This window comes from Chlorocebus sabaeus, chromosome 19, assembly GCF_047675955.1.
Source record: "Chlorocebus sabaeus isolate Y175 chromosome 19, mChlSab1.0.hap1, whole genome shotgun sequence".
Lineage (NCBI taxonomy): Eukaryota > Metazoa > Chordata > Mammalia > Primates > Cercopithecidae > Chlorocebus > Chlorocebus sabaeus.
In genome coordinates, this window is record NC_132922.1 from 8,579,005 (window position 1) to 8,598,498 (window position 19,494).

The 19,494-nt window shown below is 48.8% G+C and overlaps 2 protein-coding genes across 5 annotated transcripts in view; one reads left to right on the top strand and one right to left on the bottom strand.

The window, feature by feature from the left end:
• Positions 1-19,494, top strand: part of TCF20 (transcription factor 20) — a 186,644-nt gene that overhangs the window by 66,663 nt on the left and 100,487 nt on the right. For 2 of the 4 annotated variants that reach the window (XM_007975965.3, XM_007975968.3), the window contains exon 1: positions 6,932-7,247. The exons of 1 other annotated variant lie outside the window; for it this stretch is intronic. The gene's annotated coding sequence lies outside the window, so the exon portion shown is untranslated. Of the gene's footprint in view, positions 1-6,931; positions 7,248-19,494 lie in introns of those variants that run through there. One more of the 4 variants, XM_007975967.3, reaches the window with a different exon arrangement.
• Positions 3,236-16,036, bottom strand: LOC103223638 (uncharacterized). The gene is given in 3 exon segments (XM_073007105.1): positions 3,236-3,679; positions 7,559-8,173; positions 15,902-16,036. Coding segments are annotated over 3 exon segments (1,146 nt in total). The 3' UTR covers positions 3,236-3,283.

The window sequence follows — 19,494 nt, forward strand, 5'->3', positions numbered from 1 at the left end:
AATTACCCTGCAGGCCCTGGTGCCCTTCCTGGAAATCTACTTGCTCCCTCCTACCACAGGGCCTTTGCCCATGCCATGCCCTCTGCCTGGAGCTCTCCTCCAACTTTACCATGTGGTTACTTCCTATTTGTCTTTCAGGTCTCAGCTCAAATGTCCTAGATCCCCAAGGCTCAGGGTCCCTGTTGTACACCTGCTGTGCTCCTGTCACACTTTCTTACTAATTTGTATCATGGCTGTTATCAGATGATTATGTGATGATTCTTTTTCTAACCGCTGCATGGCACCATAAGCTTCATGACCACAGGGACCCTTGGGATCAATGCTTGCCATAAGGGCTGTCAATGTTTGTTGAATGAAAGTGTTAAGGTAAGAGTGTGGAGGAGGTGGCATTTGAGTAAGACTTGAAAGAGGGTATAATTTCAATCTGTAGGGAGGAGGGAAGGGCATTCCTGCTGCAGGGAGCAGAAAGGCACAGGACAGGAAGCCAGCTTGTCTAGTTAGGCGGAGAGGCAGAATGAGACCTGGGAGAGGTCTGGAGAAGCAAGCGGAGCCAGATAGGGCTTTGTATTCCAGGCTGATAGGAATAAACTTGAATGATGAAGCCACTCGACCCACTGACAGACTTCTGAGCCGGGGGAGCAAAGTCAAAACTGGCTTTGGATAACTGTAATGAATCCGCCACTGGGATGGGTGGGCAGGGCAAAGTGGCTCCAGTCAAGAGGACCAGTTAAGAGTTGGAGAATCCACGGCTCCTGCTGCTTTCTGCTCCCCTGGAATCAAATGTTGATTTGGCAGTTATCCCTGAGAGCTTGCAGGGAGGTGCAGGGCAGTGATGAGGAACCTCACACGGCGTGGCTGCTTCCAGAAGACAATCGCCTTGGTGGCAGGGCAGCTATTCCTGAGTCACTAGAGGGAGAGACGGAGTTGATTGAGCATTCGCATCTGCGTTTCTTGGCTTTTCCTGTTGAGAAGGCAGCATCCAGCTCTGCATCCCTGCACCTGTGTCCTGGTGCCTTCTATTAATAAGTGGTCCAGGAATCTTGATGCTGAAGGACCAATCTGTGGCAGAAGATGAGCAGAAACATTTCTGTCAAATGCCCAGCAAACAAGACTTCATGCCTCTGTGGGGAGCCAGCAGATAAGAGTCAAGACTCTCGAGGACCTGAGGACAAATCCCAGCACCATTACTTAGCAGCTGTGCACCTTCAGGCATCTTCTAAGTGACTCTGGGCTTTCATGTCTTCAGTGGTGAAAATGGAGGCTGCCCTGGTGCTATGAAGGCTAAGGTTAAGTGACATATATGGATCCCCAAGCACGGGGAACACTGGAGGCTCAGGAAGTAGTGGCCGTTATCATGGCTGCGTTTTTCTCCATGGTTTGAATTCTTAGCAGGAAGCTTGGGTTTCAGGCTTAAAAATGAAGAGCATGTCAACAAAACAGGATGGAACAAAGTCTTTTCCCAGCATGCCTCAGCATGTGGCACTGCCTTCCCGTGGAGCCCAGACAATGATATGGCTAAAAGTCTTGAGCTTTCAGGCAGAAATAATCCCAAAGGAAAGGAACTTCTTTATTGTCATCTTGTGACAAAGCGACGCAGGGGCCCTGCAGCCCGTCAGATTCAGCTCTTCCCCCTCCAAGCTGCTCTGTGCCTCAGTTTCCTCATCTGCAAAATGAGGCAAGAACAGTACCCACTTTATAGGGTTGTTGTAAGGATTAAGCAAGTTACTGCAGGAAAAGCGCTTAGAGCATGCCTTTGTCACTGCGACTGTCAGATCGTTTCATATTCAGGTTAACTCTTTGTAGTCCCGAGTAACTCTGTAGGGGCTTTGGAGAGAAGTCTGAGTTCAAGTCGTAGCCTCTTCCTAGCTGTGTGACCTGGGCAAGTCTCTTAACCTCTGTGTGCACCCATTTCCTGCTCTGTACCATGAACAGGACAATCCCTGCCTCAAGGGTTTGTTGTGAGGAGTGAATGGGATCCCTCAGGTAAGGGCGAGGACTCCCCTGAGGGAGGCAGCTCACTTGGCCCCTCCCAGCCCAGTTTACAGCTGAAGGAATTGGATGATTTAAAGACACACACTGGTGAGACCAGGCTGGCCCCAGCTCCGTGACCGGCCCAGTGAGAGTCCAGCCACTAGGGGCAGTGAGTGCCGGGCAGGTGGGGGTGATCTGTGCGCCCGGGGCTGCACGGGCTTCCCGTTTCTTGGCCTCTCCTCAGGTGTTGGCTCTCTGCTCACCTGTGGGGACGATGTGTCAGTCGATTCACAGCAGCTATTGCTTGTTGGCCAGACCGTGGTCTTCCCAGCGTGGGGTCCGAGAATCTGAGGCCCCCCACCTGCCCCAGCTGCCCAGTGTCCAGTGCTTAATATATGACTGTGGGAGAGGCTGGTGGTGCCCACGCCATCCTTACATTCTTTCCCTATTGGCCTGCAGACTTTTGGTCCCACTGACTGCCTTTCCAGTGTTTGCTGAGTGCTGGGAAGCCTGGTGTTCAAGAGTGCAGCCTCTGAAGACCTGGGTTCAAATACCAGCTCAGCCTCTTCCAAGCTGTGTGACTTGGGATAAGTTAAACTCTTTGCACTTCTGTAGCCCCATCTGTAAAATAGGAGTGATAACAGTACCAAACTCATTAGACTGCTGCAAATATGAAGAACTGAGATGACAAAGGGAAATCTGCATAGTGCCTGGTTCATAGTAAGCCTGGATTCCTCTGGGTTGTATCATCCTCACTAACACCATTTTAATGGACATGGTGCCCTACCCTGCACAGGATGCCGGAGACCCGAGAGAAGCAGAGGTGTCTCTGCCCTGCATATGCTCACAGTCCAGGGGGAGAGATGGATGCATCCCAGATTAGGATGCCGCACTTCTATCCTGGAGGGCAGAGTAAGGGGCAAACCTGGAGAGCAGAAGTTTCTGTGGGACCCCGTGAAACAAATCGATGCCAAACATGTCAATGCTACAAGGCCCTGCAGGATCCCACCCTTGCCCAACTCCACAGCTTCATCTTTTTCCCCTGCACTGGGCACAGTCCTCCTGGGCACAGCAGGTGGCTCTCGCCCATACCCCTACATCTCGGTATTCTCTGGTCCTCTATTTTGAAGCCCTCCCTATCACCATAGCTTTACAGCCTCCTCTGACCTTGCACCAGAAAGAACTGTTCTGAGCCCCCATGCTCCCTCCATGTGGGCTCAGAGACTTGCACAAAGCAGGGGCTCCTGTGGAATGAGGGCACAGAATGAGGGCGTGCCCACAGAGGCTCTCCACCCCTGCTGTTTGTGCACTCTCAGTATCCTTGTGCTTTGCAAGGGGACAGTGCGTGGTTTGGGGACAGGCACAGCAGGAGGCTGTGGGGAGTTTCCCGCTCTGTTAGCCAGAGGCTTTTGTAGGTTGCCTCCTGGAAGACTGCAGATGCAGCCCTGAGCTTGTGAGCAGGAATTCCAGGCCTCGCTCTTGGTGTGATTGAGTTAGCAGGCGGCCCCTCCCAAGAGGAAGGAGAGCTGGAGCTTGGTGAAGGATAAAGGTGAGGGCTGTGTGTCTGCTCACCAGAGCTGGCAAGTGAGGAAGGACATCCGCCTGCTCTGAAGGCACCCCAGCTCACTTTGCACAAGTCACTGATCTGCCGAGCAGGGCCAGTCTCCTCAATCAATCCGCGCTGACAGATGGTAGTGGAATCAGTGACCTAGAGGCAGAAGGCTCCATTTGTAATCCTGGAGTGGCCCAGGCGCCTGGAGGAGGGCAGAGGAGTTTGTAATAAAAGGAGTAATACAGTGTTTCCAAAAGCCATCTTTGAGCCAGAGGAAGAGGCAGAGGATTAATTTTGTTTATAGAATTGATACACTGATTCAGTTCAATGAGTAATTTTTGAGTGGACTGGGTCAGGAGGGAGAGGGAAGAATCTGGTCTACTGTTTTTTTGTTTGTTTGTTTTTTACTGTTCCTTCCTTAAAGAGCTCCCAGTGTGGTAGGAAAAACAGGATCCATGCATTTGAGACAATGAGAGAACAACAGAAAACACTAATGTGATTTCAGAGGAAGGGGCTCTCAGTTATTGAGTGCCTGCCACTGTGCAATCTTGGGCAGCAACTTAACTCTTTGAGCCTCAGTCTACTCAAGTGTCCTATTGTGTCCATATAGAACATGCAGCTAGTGTTAACAGTGCCTGGTACTACACTGAATTTTTTTTTTTTTTTTTTTTTTTTTTTGAGACAGAGTTTTGCTCTTGTCGCCCAGCCTGGAGTGCAATGGCGCAATCTCAGCTCACTGTAACCTTCGCCTCCCAGGTTCAGGCGATTCTGCTGCCTCAGCCTCCCAAGTAGCTGGGATTACAGGCACCCACCACCACACCTGGTTGATTTTTGTATTTTTAGTAGAGACAAGGTTTCACCATGTTGGCCAGGCTGGTCTTGAACTCCTGACCTCAGGTGATCCACCCGCCTCGGCCTCCCAAAGTGCTGGGATTATAGGCGTTAGCCAATGTGCCCAGCCTATGCAGCTCTCTTGAAAGTCCCACAACACCTTATGAGTGAGGTAATTAAAAAAAAATTTTTTTTTCTTTTAAGTAAATACAGATGGGGGGAGTCTCACTGTGTTGCCCAGGTTGGTCTTGAACTCCTGGCTGCAAGCAATCCTCACACCTCAGCTTCCAAAGTGCTGGGGTTATAGGTGTGAGCCACCACACCCGGTCCAGTGACATAATATTATCTTCATTTTATAGCTGAGGAAACCAAAGGGGAAAGTGACTTGTCCAAGGCCACACAGTGCAAGAGTAACCTACGTCTTCCTGTTGGCTATGATGCCCATATACGTTCTTTTTCCAAATGGTACCAAAAGAGAAAGCGGCAGGCTTTCAGGGATAAAGAGGCCCAGCTGGCCTGGTCCTAGGATGGGGAAGTTTCCAGGTGGAGGTCATCAGGGCAATGTTCTGGCAGGGTCTGAAAGGGCAGGGAGGGGGCCGCATGGTTCTAAGAGGCAGGAGCTGACAAGAGCCTGGACTCTGGTTACCCGTCTGCATTCTTTATTCCTTCCCTTTTGAATGAGGCTCTGCGACAGATTGTCACCATCCCCAGGGCCCTGCATCTGAGACGCAAGTGAGCTTACGAGGAAGGGAAAGAATGGAGGAATGATGGGGCAGGCGACTCTAAGGGAAAGCGATTCACCTTTCTTCATGAATTCTCTCAAGAAATTGAGGGTGCCTCCGACACCGGTCTTCAGGAAGCTCCCCTGCATTCTCCTATTTTTGTCCAGAAAACACGGCCCTGTGCTGAGTGCCTCTTCCACCTTTCCCTTTACAGCCCTGACCCCAGGAGAAGCCAGGTACTGGTCTTTTAAGTCATGAGGCCTGAGAATTTGAAAATGAAACTCAGAAGAACAATGGGAACAATCAAAGGGCAGGGCCTCGTGGCTTGTTCAGCTCTGCCCCGGAAGAGCCTGGCATGCAGGAGGTGTTAGGGAATCAAGTCCCCAGGAATAGTCCTGACCTGCTTTGGAGCCAGCCCCCACTTTGTCAGACTGGACAGAAGCCGGAAGAAATCACTGCCTTCCCCAAGGACATGCTCCTGCCAAGGGGCCCAGGACCACCTTGGGCCCTGCCTGGGACCCTGGGACCCTCCTTGGATAGCCTGAGAAAAGGCTAAGCATTAACATCTCTGGCTAGGTGGGGTGAAAGGTCAAAAAGTAAAACCAGGCCCGCTGGGGAGCTGTGTACCTCAAATACATGGAAATCTGGGTTCCAGACCACCCCTGGTTCCTGTCAATCCCCATCTGCTGCTGGAAGCACTTTTCCAATCCCAACTGACTTGCAGGTTGGGTTGCTTCAGGAGAGGAAGCCACATACTCCCCTAACATCTAGGACAGACGGGAGCCTAATTTCGAATCGGCAATTTTAGCCAACATTAGGGACATCTAATCCAAACTTTCCTCACCCACAGGAAACTGAGGCCCAAAGTGGGACGAAAATTTGGCCAGGTCAAAGGTCAGGGGCAGGATCACAAATTCTCAACGTATTCTACCCTTGCTGGCCTTGTCACTTTTGATGGCCCTGGGGGCGCCAACATCTACACCGTAGTTGCTCTACAATTGCGATTTTCTTTATAAAGAAGTCAAGCTCTTTCTTTGCTCTAGAAACACATCAGGTTTGCAAAGGAAGGCTGGGAACAGGCTGAGGCCTTGGCACCGCAAATCCTCTGCCTTATCGGCAAATTAATTCGGGACCCTGGGCGCAGTCAGCCTGGCATTGCAGCTTTTTAATGCAGCAGCAGAAGGCAACTGGAGCGTCCATTTTACAGGTGAGGTATGTGGGCCTCCCTCCTCGCGTTTTCCGCGGTGGAAACTGAGGCTCTGAGAGGACCCAAGCCGTTCCTCCACGGACACCCGGCGCCCATGGGCGGGGACTGCCAGGGACCCAGGCGGGACCAGCTAGGCCTTGGGCTGGTCCCGGCCCAGAGGGCTATTGGTGGGCAGGAGCCGCCCCCACGCCCTGCCCGACTAAACAGGTCACCGAGAGGAGGCCTGGCCCTTTGCCCGCGGGTTTCCCGGGCCGCGAGAGGCGCGATTCTGGCATTGACGGCTCCAGGGAACTCCAGAAATCCCAGAGAGATTCCGGGCCACCAACTCCCCAGAAAGTTGGCTCGCAGCCACCCCCAAGACGGCCCTGAGGCGCGGGCCAAGATGGCACTGGGCGGGCGGCGTACTGCGCCCAGCGGCCGCGGAGGAGAACCTCGCGCGACCCGGCCGTGGGGTAGGGGGTCTTCGCTGCCCCTGCCCGGCGCGCGCCGACCTCGACGCCGCCGCACGCGGGTGGGCACGCGCGCGCCCGGCCCCGCCCCCAGCGCCCCGCCCCCGCCGCGCGCCCCGCCCCGCCGCGCGCCCGCCCGCCCGCCCGCGCGCCGCGGCCCAGAGCCTCCCCATTGGCCGCGCGCCGTCACCTGACGCTCTGTTATTTCCTGTGTGTTGGGAGAATGGAGAGAAAAAACCCCGAGCCGAGCCGCCTTCGGCCCCTGCGAGGCGGCCGCGGCCTCCGCCAGGGGAGCCCGCCCTGAGGCGCGCCCGACCGGGGAGCGAGCGCGCGGGCCGGAGCGAGCCTCGAGGGGCCGCGGCCCCGGCCCGCCCCGCCGCCGGCCCGGGCGCCCGAGCTGGAGGCGGCGGAGCCACCCCCACCCCCACCCCGCGCAGCGCCGCCCGCCGTCGCCACCGCTCCCTCCCCTCCCGCCCCCGGCGGAGGCCGAGGGACTGGGCGGGGGGCTCCAGCAGGTAACCGCTGCCCGGGCCTGAGGGGCAAGGAGAGGGTCGGGCCTGAGGGACTGGGGCCGGGCCGGGGTGTCCGGCCTGGGGGGCTGGGAGCAGACGTCCTGGCCGGACCCAACCTGGGAGTGCGGAGCCTCCTGGACTCCAAGCCAGGGCTTGAGGTGCTGAGGGGAGTGTTGCTGCCCGGCCCGACACGAGAGTGCGGGCAGGGGCCCGGGCCAGGCCTGGCGTCAGAGGGCTGAGGTGTCTCGGGCCGGCCCGGGGATCTGGCGGAGCTTGGGCGCCGGTGCTTGCCCGAGGGTCCGGAGGGAAGGTACCTGCTCGTCGCGCGAGGCCTTGGGTGCAAAGGCGGCGAGTGTGAGCGGGCGGCGTCCGGGAGTCAGCGCCGCCTGCCTCGGGGCCCCTGGCAGCCCCGGGGGCACCGGCCGCGCTCACCTCTTGGCTGCGGGCTGGAGGCGAGGCCAGCGGGGCTGGGCCGGGCTCTGGGCGGGAGGGCGCCGCGCTGGGGCGCCCGGGAGGGCAGGGGCCCGTTTACTGCCATGTGAACACCTGAAGCCATGTGGACGCGGCTGCTTCTCGCCTGTTGGGGGCGGAGGGCAGGTACCGGCGGGCTGGGAGCAAGGTCCCGGCGCAGGACACACTTCCTGTGTGGGGCGGCCTCTCCTCCCGCGCCGCGGGGAACAGGGCGGGGTGTGCGAGCCGGGGTCTCTGGGCGAGGGAGCGCTCGTTTGGGTACCTGAGGCTCTCGTCCCTTTTTCGGGGGAAAGTGGTGGTTTGAAGGAGCGTGGCCAGTCGGGCCGATTCCTCTCAGGCTGCGGCAGGAGGTGCACTGTCCCCTGGGCGCCGGAATGGGAGTGGAATTTAGTGAGTTGGGGGGCGGTGCCGAGGAGCGGCTGTCTTCCTCTGCTTGTGGGTGGGATTATTGTCGGTTTCTGTGGTTGCGGATACCAATACGGTCTGCTGATACCTTTAGTCGGACCTTAGGGGTCAGGTCAAAATTAGGATTTTCCGCTTTTCCTTTTTGCTTTTTTCCCTCGAAGATTAGATGTCTCTGGTAACTGCTGTAAAATGGATGGAATTTTCGAGCTATTATCTAACAGGCTGATCTTTGAATGATAATTGGACCCTTATGTTAACAGCCTCAGTGAAGAGTGAAGAGTTTTATACAGCATCTTCCTTGGGGTAGCTGTTTGATGGATGGGGTAACTTCACTGAATTCCGACCTAGGAGACCAGGAATCTGCTTACAGCTTTGACGCCAAATAAACTGCAGCCCAGGGCAAGTTACTTACCCTCGTAATTTCCTCATCTGTTAAGTGAGGATTCCCGGGTCAGACAGTACAGGGGTTTGTGGTTTTGCTTTTTTATCTCTCATTTTGTGCTCTGTTTTAGCCATAGGCAACTTTTCTGAGAAATGCAGACTGTACCTTAGCTGGCTTTTAAAAGCCTGTTTTTTAGCTTCCAGCCTCTGCCTTCAACAGAGCATAAAACTTGGTCAGGGTATACTCTTTTTTGAAATCCCACTTGCTGTTCCGTGCTTCAGAACGGAAAGTGTGTTATTCTGACCTGGGTGGAATGCATCTTACATATCTTTTGTTTTTGTGAAAGAAGTTATCAGAAATACTTCAGAGAATATTTGTCTACTTGGGAAATGTGTGGATAACATGTGATTGGGTCTGTGTATGTTGGCTCAGAGGAGTTCCAAGAGCTTTCTATGCAGGGGATTGTGGAGGATCCGGATCTTATTAAAGTTCTTCAAAGGACATTTGACATTTGGCTAACAGTTGAAATTTCCAGCCAGCTTCAGCATTCTCAGAGTAGGGGGACGAAGTAGAATGCCATAACATCTCCTGTGAAATGGTATGCTAGTGGAATTAACTGTCACCTCAGGGTGCACTAATTATTTGCCTCCCCCAACTTACTCCTTACTGGTAGCCAATGCTCTGCAGATGCTGAAGAACCGCAATTAGTTTCACTGATTTTATGGTGTGCGAAGGCCTTAGGCCATGCTTTTGACGGGCAAGTATTTCTATACCAATCTCAGAATTTTTGTCTTAAATTTCTAGAACTGTGCTGCTTGGCCGAATATGTGCCCAATATGGGTACAATATGGCTTTCTCAGATCCCTTTTTATTTTTATATATATATATTTTAAATTAAATCCCCATTTATTTATTTATTTATTTATTTATTTATTTATTTATTTTGAGACAGTGTGGTGTTCTGTCGCCCAGGCTGGAGTGCAGTGGCGCAATCTCAGTTCACTGCAGCCTCTGCCTCCCTGGTTCAGGTGATTCTCCTGCCTCAGCCTCCCGAGTAGCTGGGATTAGAGGCGCACACCACCACACCCGGCTAATTTTTGTATTTTAAGTAGAGGCAGCATTTCGCCATGTTAGCCAGGCTAGTCTCGAACTCCTGACCTCAGGTGATCCGCCCACCTTAGCCTCCCAAAGTGCTGGGATTACAGGTGTGAGCCACTGCGCGCGGCCTGTATCACTTTTCGATTCAATCTCTTTGAACAGTTTCTAAAAGGATCCCAGCATAGGGGCAGAGTGTTTATAATACTGACTTTGGAGACAGTTTGGTAGTAATTTTCTTGTGTGTTACCATCAGGCCTGTCACAAGTGAACACTTGTGTGTTTATTTTTTGAGACAGAGTCGTGCTCTGTCGCCCAGGCTGCAGTGTAGTAGCACTATCTCAGCTCCCTGCAACCTCCGCCTCCTGGGTTCAAGCGATTCTCCCGCCTCAGCCACCTGAGTAGCTGGGACTACAGGTGCGCACCTCCGTGCCCAGCTAATTTTTGTATTTTAGAGATGGGATTTCACCATGCTGGGCAGGATGGTCTGAATCTCTTAACCTCGTGATCCACCCGCCTCAGCCCCTCAAAGTCCTGGTATTACAGGTGTGAGCCACTGTGCCCAGCCCACGAGTAGATACTTTTATATAGCCACACAGATGATTTGGAATTTTCCAGAATAAACAATTTGTTAGGATTTGAATTATGACCTTGTGTTCAGTGTGGTGTTTAAAAAACTCTGATTATTCAAATTGGTTTTGTTTTTTCTGTTATTGTTGTTTTGAGACAGAGTCTAGCTCTTGTTGCCTAGCCAGGAGTGCAGTGGCGCGATCTCGGCTCACTGCAACCTCTACCTCCTGGGTTCAAACGATTCTCCTGCCTCAGCCACCCAAGTAGCTAGAAATACAGGCATGCGCCACCTCGCCTGGCTAATTTTGTATTTTTAGTAGAGACTGGATTTCTCTATGTTGGTCAGGCTGGTCTCGAACTCAACCTCAGGTGATCCGTCTGCCTCGGCCTCCCAAAGTGCTGGGATTACAGGCGTGAGCCACTGCTCCTGGCCTATTAAATTGTAAGCAGTTATCACACATGTGTAACATACAAGGGAATGTCTTATAACTTACAAGGGAAAATATTGTTATAAAATTTTCATTCAACAAAGTAATTTGTATGTATTTATGTGAGAGAAGGTTGCCAAAATTAGTAAGATATCCGGAGACGTGGCTTTTAGGTTCCATAGCCTAGTAGTGGTATACTTTTTTTTTTGAGATGGAGTCTCTCTCTGTTACCCAGGCTGGAGTGCAGTGGCACAGTCTCCGCTCACTTACAAACATCTCTTTCTAGGCTCGAGCAATTCCGCTGCCTCAGCCTCCGGAATAGATGGGATTACAGACTCCTGCCACCATGCCTGGCTATTTTTTTGTATTTTTAGTAGTGACAGGGTTTTGACATGTTGGCCAGGCTAGTCTCAAACTCCTGACCTCAGGTGAGGTCAGGAGGTCATTCCCCTGCCTTAGCCTCCCAAAGTGCTGGGGTTATAGGTGTGAGCACCTGCCCAACTTTTAAAAAATCTATAAGATAAAATGGAATGTAATTGAAATGATCACATTTACTTGGAATTGGACTTTTTCTCATGAGTCCTACTAAAGTAGGAAAAAATGCTGGCATTTGTATAAAAAACAAGCCTTTGTGCTAGACTCTGTCCAAGGCATTTTAAATTGTGTTACAACATCCACCCAGCTGACCTTAGAGGTAGACCATCTTTCCTTTCCCTGAGAGGTGGGAGAGCTAGTGAGGGTCAAGGCTTAGATATAACCCTCTCCCTCTTGGCTCCAGAGCCTGTACTGTACTAGGTTGTTTGCCTGCTCAAGGCACAGATCAGTCAGTGGTAAGTGTGGCCCTGGAATCCATATCTTCTTACTGTGCCCCGCTTTTTAATTTAATTTAATTTAATTTTATTTTATTTTATTTTATTTTATTTTTTTTGAGACGGAGTCTCGCATTGTCGCCCAGGCTGCAGTGCAGTGGCACCATCTCGGCTCACTGCAAGCTCCACCTCCCGGGTTCACGCCATTCTCCTGCCTCAGCCTCCGAGTAGCTGGGACTACAGGCGCGTACCACCACGCCCGGCTAATTTTTTGTGTTTTTAGTAGAGACGGGGTTTCACTGTGTTAGCCAGGATGGTCTCAATCTCCTGACCTCATGATCCGCCCGCCTTGGCCTCCCAAAGTGCTGGGATTACAGGCGTGAGCCACCGCGCCCGGCTATTTTATTTTTTTATTTTAAAGCTATGATGAATCCGAAATCTAGATTCAGGTGAAATACTGGAAAGGGTGGTTTTTGAGACTGCGTATGCTTTTGTGATCCCCTGGGAGTTTCCTAAACTTTTACCTTGCCCATACTTGGTCAGTTTTGCCAGTGTACGTGAGATTTAATCTATGAAAAATTTCTCTTTTCCTACTTCATTCTGTCCTGAGGTGAAAACTGTGGTACCAGCTTAAAGAGTAACATAATACGTAAAGGGCTGTCTCTCTTCCTGACTAGTTTACAATGCACTAGAATCATTTTGTAGGGTGACTGCTCTCACTCAGTTTGACCAGTTGGGACTCAAAAGATATATTTACCAAAGACAGTTCTTTCCCCAGTATATGCCTTAAGCCTTCTTACTCATGGGGACTTTGTGTTCAAGGCACCTTAGTACTCATTCATTCTGTCTGGGGCTTTGACTCTACTGTCTTCATTTTCTTTTTGTGGAGGTAAAAAAGTAACAAGATAAAGCAAAACAATAAAACTATTGGAGTAAAAGCCGTACATGAAAGTGATACGTTTGAAATACAGTAAGCCTGGGCAACATAGTAAGACCTGGTCTCTGCAAAATAAAAAAACCAGATGTAGTGGGTGCCTTTAGTCCCAACTGTTCAGGAGGCTGAGGTGTGAGGATCATTTGAACCTGAGAGGTTGAGGCTACGGTGGACCATGTTGTTGCCATTGCACTCCAGTCTGGGAGACAGAGCAAGACCCTGTCCAAAAAAAGAAATAGAATACAGTATACTGAAATCAACGTATTTATAGTTAGAGCATAATTTGGTCACATTGCACTGGATAGTTTTTGATTATTGGTTAGGCTGTTGAAAGTCCTTTAATACCCTTGATACATGTGGTATGGGTGAAAAGGGTCTCATGGCGATAAACACAATCAGTACTTTCTGTGTAAGAGCAATGTTTGCTTTGTGGGTAATATGCATGACCCAGCAGGAAGATGAACTAGAATGTGAGTTAGCTGGTATATCCGTGACTTATTATCTGGTGCTTCATAGTGGGGAATTAAGAAAGAAAACTACTAGGGGAAATATCATTATTGCAGTATGCGTATGTAAGCTGTTCTATAGGAAAGAGTAGAAATTCACTGGAACATTTGATATCAGTCTGATTGGAAGATGGTTTCCACGTTTGAACATCATGTCCCTGAATGTGAATTAAGGTCTGCGCATGTGTGTGCGCTAATTTTAGTTAACAAGTATTTACAGGCATTCTCAGCATGGGAAATGCGATGATGGACAAGAAAGAGCCTACTCTGGAGACAGACTGTAAACAGTAAATAAAAATGTCAGGTGATGATAATAGCGGTGAAGAAAATAAGAAAACAATGTGAAATAACTCAGGGGGTGTTACTTTAGAGTGGTCACAAAGATACTCCCTGTTCTGAAGCCTTTTCTGCCAGTGGGGCAGTTGAACTTGATCTGTGGGCTGGATGAAAATGACATTAAACAAAGTAAATAATTTGTTTTAGCCCTGAGCATCTTGAGAAGTTAATCCAAAGGATGGAAGTGGGCTGGTTGAAGTGTTCCCTCTGTTTATATCTTTATGCTCTGTGAATAGGGACCTGGCTCAAAAGAGCTTAAGGGCGATCATTAGTGGTACTTTGTAAAGGCTAAGAAAGAGGAGTGCTGGCTGCTTTTTTTTTTTTTTTTAATCATTCTGATAAAAAATGTAGATATGTATTATAATATTGGTGAGTGTTAGTGTAGGAAACATTTCTCTGGTTGTGTCTATTGCCCCCCGCTCCCCTACTTTAGATCTAGATCTGTAGTTGTGTTCATGTTTCTTTGTTGGGAATCCTCTATTTGGATAGGGGGCTGGGGATGTCAAGGCAAGCAAGGAAAGCTCTAAGCAGAGGCTCTGGCAAGGGAGGGAACCATGCAGATCATACAGGCTTTGTTAACCATAGCCAGGAGGGTTCATCCTCTCAGTCTTTCCCAGCCAGCTGGCATCCAGCGTGCCTTCTCCCACCACCTTTCCATACTCTCTGATGATAGAATTTTAGAGCTGGAAGACACCTAAGAAATTGTCTAGTCTAACCCTTTGGCTTTACAACTCAGGAAGATGCCAAGAAGCTGGTAATTTACCCAAAGTTATGCGGCTTTATACTGACAGAATCAAGGGTAGGACCTGTTCTTTGCCATCTGTGCCCCATGCTCTTACCAACATAGTTGACGGTGGCTCTTGAGTGGGAAAAGGAAGCTCCTGGGTGTTAATGTACTCAGGAAAAAGCCTATATAGTTCCAATCTTAAGATATCAAGGGGAGACAGTACACATCAGTCTTGAAAGCAGAGACAAGATTGTACTACTGTTAATTTTCACAAAGATATGTAGTGTTGGCTTCTTAGGCCCCATTGGTTTCTCTCATCCTAATTATGCCTTGGTCCAAAATAGGTGACATAGAGAAACTTCCTTTGCCATGATCAGAATTAGTTCATTTAGAGTGAGGCCTTTTAGATGTAGGGTGAAACTCCTGATAGGTGGCTATAATGGGTTTCTAGAATTGAAAAAGAGTTAAGGCTCCAGCAGTTGTAAGTTCTTTTACCTCCAGACCTCAGTTTCAGAGAAGCCAGATTTCATTGCTGCATTTAGAAGTGCCCTAAGGATGAAGCACTACTTTGAAAGTCTGGAGAATGTTCACTGTGCTTGGCAAGAATAGGGATTCTTGAGAAGTCAAGCAGGGAAGTACTTCCCTGGGCATTTCCCTGACTTAGTGCTGTAGGAGACCAATTATGTGAGGACAGATTTTGTATCCCTTTGGCAGTGATGTGAGAGGATACTATTGCTGAAGAAAGTCCATGTGATGGAAGGCAGCAGAGTGTGTGAAGGAGGATGCGCAACCTCATCCTGGCTCCATCACTTGCTGTCAGTGACTTCGGGCATTTTGCCTGAGCTGTAGTTTCCTCATCTGTGCAATGGAGATATATCTTCTTTTGGGCTGTTGGGGGAAGGAACTAAAATAGGAAAAGTATATGGTGAAGTGGACTGCCTGCAGGTGGCACTTAGAATAGTAGCTATCCATTAAACCATCACTCTGTGTTGTGCTATGTACTAAGACACTGGACTAGAGCAGGGCTGGTCCCTGCCAATTCTGTTGATTTTATGTCCTCAAATATTGGCCTAGGAGATAGTAGAGAAGGGCAATTAAATAGGGGTATCAAAAGTGTTCTCATAAGGGGAATAGAAGGTGCTGTACCAGGTGTGTGACCCTGACTTGAAAGTTCACTAGAGGGTTCTCAGAGCAAGACCATGTATTTCCTCATCAGCCTGCTGAATTCAGTGTCTTTTCCCACCTCTGTTTGTTCATCCTCTTTTTGAGGTGGAGTCTCGCTCTGTCGCCCAGGCTGGAGTGCAGTGGCCGGATCTCAGCTCACTGCAAACTCCGCCTCCCGAGTTTACGCCATTCTCCTGCCTCAGCCTCCCGAGTAGCGGGGACTACAGGCGCTCGCCACCGTGCCCGGCTAGTGTTTTGTATTTATTTATTTTTTTTTAGTAGAGACGGGGTTTCACCGGATTAGCCAGGATGGTCTCGATCTCCTGACCTTGTGATCCACCCGTCTCGGCCTCCCAAAGTGCTGGGATTACAGGCTTGAGCCACCGTGCCCGGCCTTGGTTGTTCATCCTCTTACGCTTGACCGTTGGTATTCTCCAGACCCTATTTTTTCAGTGTCCTGTCTCCCTTGGTGATGTCTGGTATCCCCAGGCTTTTGTGTTTGTTTATAAGCCGATGATCCCCACATTGACATCTTCAGCTAGATGTCTTCTAGCGCCTTCAACTCCTGCTGGACACAGCGGCTTGACCATCTCACTGGTATCATGAGCTTCTTAAGTCCAAAACTGAACACTTATTCCTCGCAAACTCTTTGTCCTACATTTGTCCCCCAGTCCATAAGTGACTCTACCATTTACCCAGTTTCTCAAATCAGATTCTTCCTTTTCTCTCACCACCCTCTACCTCTAAATCTATCACCGAGTTACTGTCAGTGCTATTTCTGTAAGATAAATTCTTTCATCTGTATTGCCACTACTCTCTTTACCTCTTACCTGGAACATGATGATGGCCGCTTCATTTCTGCTCCTGTCTCTATTCCACTTCACCCAGAACGGCCAAGAGTCGTGTGTCTGCTTAAAATCTTTTAATGGTTTCCCATAGCACTTAGATTCCAAACTCCTCCACATGGTTCACAAGGGCCAGAATGATCTGGCTCCCACCTGTCTCTGACCCTCCTGCTGCTTTTGCTCACGGCCCTCCAGTCACATTCACTTTTTTTTTTAGGCCCCGGAAGGTGGCAAGCTCTTTCCCATCTCTGGAACCTTTTGCGAGACGGAGTCTTGCTCTATTGCCAAGGCTGCAGTGCAGTGGCCCAATCTTGGCTCACTGCAACCTCTGCCTCCCAGGTTCAAGTGATTCTCCTGCCTCAGCCTCCCGAGTAGCTGGGATTACAGGTGCCTGCCACCAGGCCCAGCTAATTTTTGTATTTTTAGTAGAGACAGTGTTTCACTATGTTGGCCAGGCTGGTCTTGAACTCCTGACCTCGTGATCTGCCCACCACGGCCTCCCAAAGTGCTGGGATTACAGGTGTGAACCACCATCTGGAACTTTTTAATATACTATTTCCTCTGTCCATAGCACTCTGGCAAGGCTAGCCTTTTTCTCATCCTTCAGGATATATGTTGAATGAATAGGAGGCAGCAAAGGGGATGGGGCAAGGAGGAAAGTGTCCTCTGAGTGTATCTACAAAGGTCTAAAAAAAAAAAAAAAGATGTAGAATGAAATATGTTTGAAGAACTGAAAGACTGTGAGTTTGGTTGTGGCATAGGTAAGAGTTATTTAAGCAAAACATGTAGGACTCAGGCAGCTGGAACTTGAATGCACTGCTGATGGGAGTATAAAATGATGCAACCACTTTGGAAAACTGGCAATTTCTCAAAGTTGAACGTGTATCTGCCCTGTGACCCAGCAGTTTAATTTCTAGGTATTTATCCAAGAGAAATGAAAATGTCCACAAATAAGACTTATATGAGAATATTGATAGCCAAATGATAACCAAAACTAAACAGTCCGGATGTCCATCAGTGAGACAGTGGATAACAAGTCATCATGTTCATGCAATGGAAGACCACAAACAATAAAAAGGAACAAACTACAGATGCGTGTAATAAGGATTAATCTCACAAATATTATGCTCAGTGAAAAGCCAAACAAAAATCATACGTAATGGGTGATCCCACTTAACAGCATTCCAGAATGAGCAGAACTTATTTGTGAACTAGATTTCAGGTTGGTCTTGCTTCTTGGGTAGAAAGGGATTGACTAGGAGATGATGTGAGGGAACTTTTTAGAGTATGAAAATGGTTAGGTCTTGATAGGCACTCATCAAAACTGATTAAATCGTATGCTGTATGTGATTTAACTGTAAAAATCACCTGTAACCTGCAGCCAGAAACAACCCAGGAACTGTTCTTGATTCCTTTTCCCCCTCACTCTCAACATCTAATTGCCCAGCAGGCTCTGTTCACGTTATATTCAAAACATATCCTGAGTTTGGGCCAGTTGTGGTGGCTCACATCTGTAATCCTAGCACTTTGGGAGGCTAAGGCAGGTGGATTGCTTGAGCCCAGGAGTTTTAGAAAGGCCTGGTCTACGCAGTGAGACCCTGTCTCTAAAATGTTTTTAAGTTAACCCGGCATGGTGATGTTCATCTGTGGTCTCAGCTACTTGGGAGGCTGAGGTGGGAGTATTGCATCAGCCAGCTGTGATTGTGCCACACAAAAACCATATACATATATGTGTCTTATGAATTTGTTCCCTCTCATCTCAAGAACCATACCTTCTTATCTGAACTGTATTATTAGTTTCCTGTTTTTCCTACCCCCTATTTTTACCTTCCTCCCAAACCATTTTTTCCACTTATCAACTAAAGTGATCTCTTAAAAATTCAAATTAGATTATGTCAATTGCCTTCTTAAAATGCTCCAGTGGTTTTTCATTGCTTTCATGGTGGTCAGCAGGGTCCTATCTAACCTTTGTCTCCCTCTGAACCCGTTTGACCTGGTCTCCTTGCTCCCTAAGCTGTGGGTTTGTTGGCCTTCCCTGTTTCTTGAACTCCTCAAGCTTATTTCTACCTTGGCTCCTCCCTCTGTCTGGAACACTTTGCTTCTCAAATCTGTGACTTGTTTCTGTTTGTCATTCAGGTTCAACTTAAATGTAACCTCTGAGAGGTTTTCTCTGACCCTTCCTGTCTAAAGTAGTGCCCCATTGCATCACCCTGCCTTGTTTTGTTCATAGCTTTTATTATAGTCTGAATCTATCTATTCTTTAAAACATTTTTAAATTAATTCATTTATTTTTTAAAAATAGAGACAAGGGTCTCACTTTGCCCAGGCTCGTCTTGAACTCCTGGCTTCAAGCGATCCTTCTGGGATTACAGGCATGAGCCTCCATGAACAGCCTGAATTTATCTTGTCCTTTTGTTTACCTCCCTCTTCCCCTCAGGATTAAGCGTGCCTCCTTCACTGCTATATAGGCAGCAGTATTTGATACACAGTGGGCCAGATGTGTTAAGTGACGTTATTGAGGACAGTGGTGTTAGGATGAGAGCTGTTGAAGGTAGACTTGGTGAGGGAGGAGGTGCCAAGGAGAGGCAAGACTTCTTTTGGGAAACTAGGTGATGGCATTGCCATTCATTGAATTAGAAAACAACTGAGGAAGCGAAGTTTGGAATGGGGTATAAAGTGATGAACTTGGTTTTGAATGTAAGTTTGAGATGCTTGTAAGGCATCACGTGTTTGAGCACAGATCTGCCATTTAGGAGAAGGAACTGGCCTATAGATTAAGACTTGGAGGTTTGCATATGTGTCATAATTCCAACGTAGGAGTACATGAGATTGCCCTTAGTGGTAGATGAAGAAGGTGAATATGTGGAGAAGTTGTTTCTACCTTGTTTCCTAAGTGATGGGCATATCCTGGTAGTATTAGAGACTTAGCTTGGGTCTCAGCCCCTAACAGGTTTTGTAGTTTCAGAACCCCCCAGGGAGTTATGTTATTCTTGCTAACAATGACAAGTGCTCACGGGCCCAGAACAGAAACTGAGAAAAGTGAAAAATTAAGGGAGCATGTTGGCTCTTAAATAGCAGCAGGGCTGCAACCAGATAAGCTGGAGGAAACTCCAGAGAGCGTGGAACCAGGGAGGAGTTTTTCATGTCAGAGGCAGTAGACAAGATTACTGAGAAATGTCAGTTGGGTGGAGAGGGAGGCAGGCTTCTGGGGAGTGATAACTGAAGCTAGATTATCATGTGTTGATGAGAAAGGTGAAGCGAAGACAGTAAATTGGGAGTCAGACCTTCCTAAAGTTTGGCTGTTGGAGAAAAGTAAAATACAGATGCAGGGAGAATGTGGGATTAAGAGAAGAACTCTTTTGTGTGTTTTTTTTTTCTTTTAATATAAATACTTTTTATGGAGTTATGTCCTGATAAACCCATCCATCCTAAGTCAAAAGTATATTTAATACACCTAGCCTACTGAATGTCATAGCCTAGCCTAGCCTTAGATGTGCTCACAACACCTACATTAGCCTATAATTGGGCAAAATCATCTAACACAAAGCTGATTTTATAATGAAAGTGTTGAATTTATT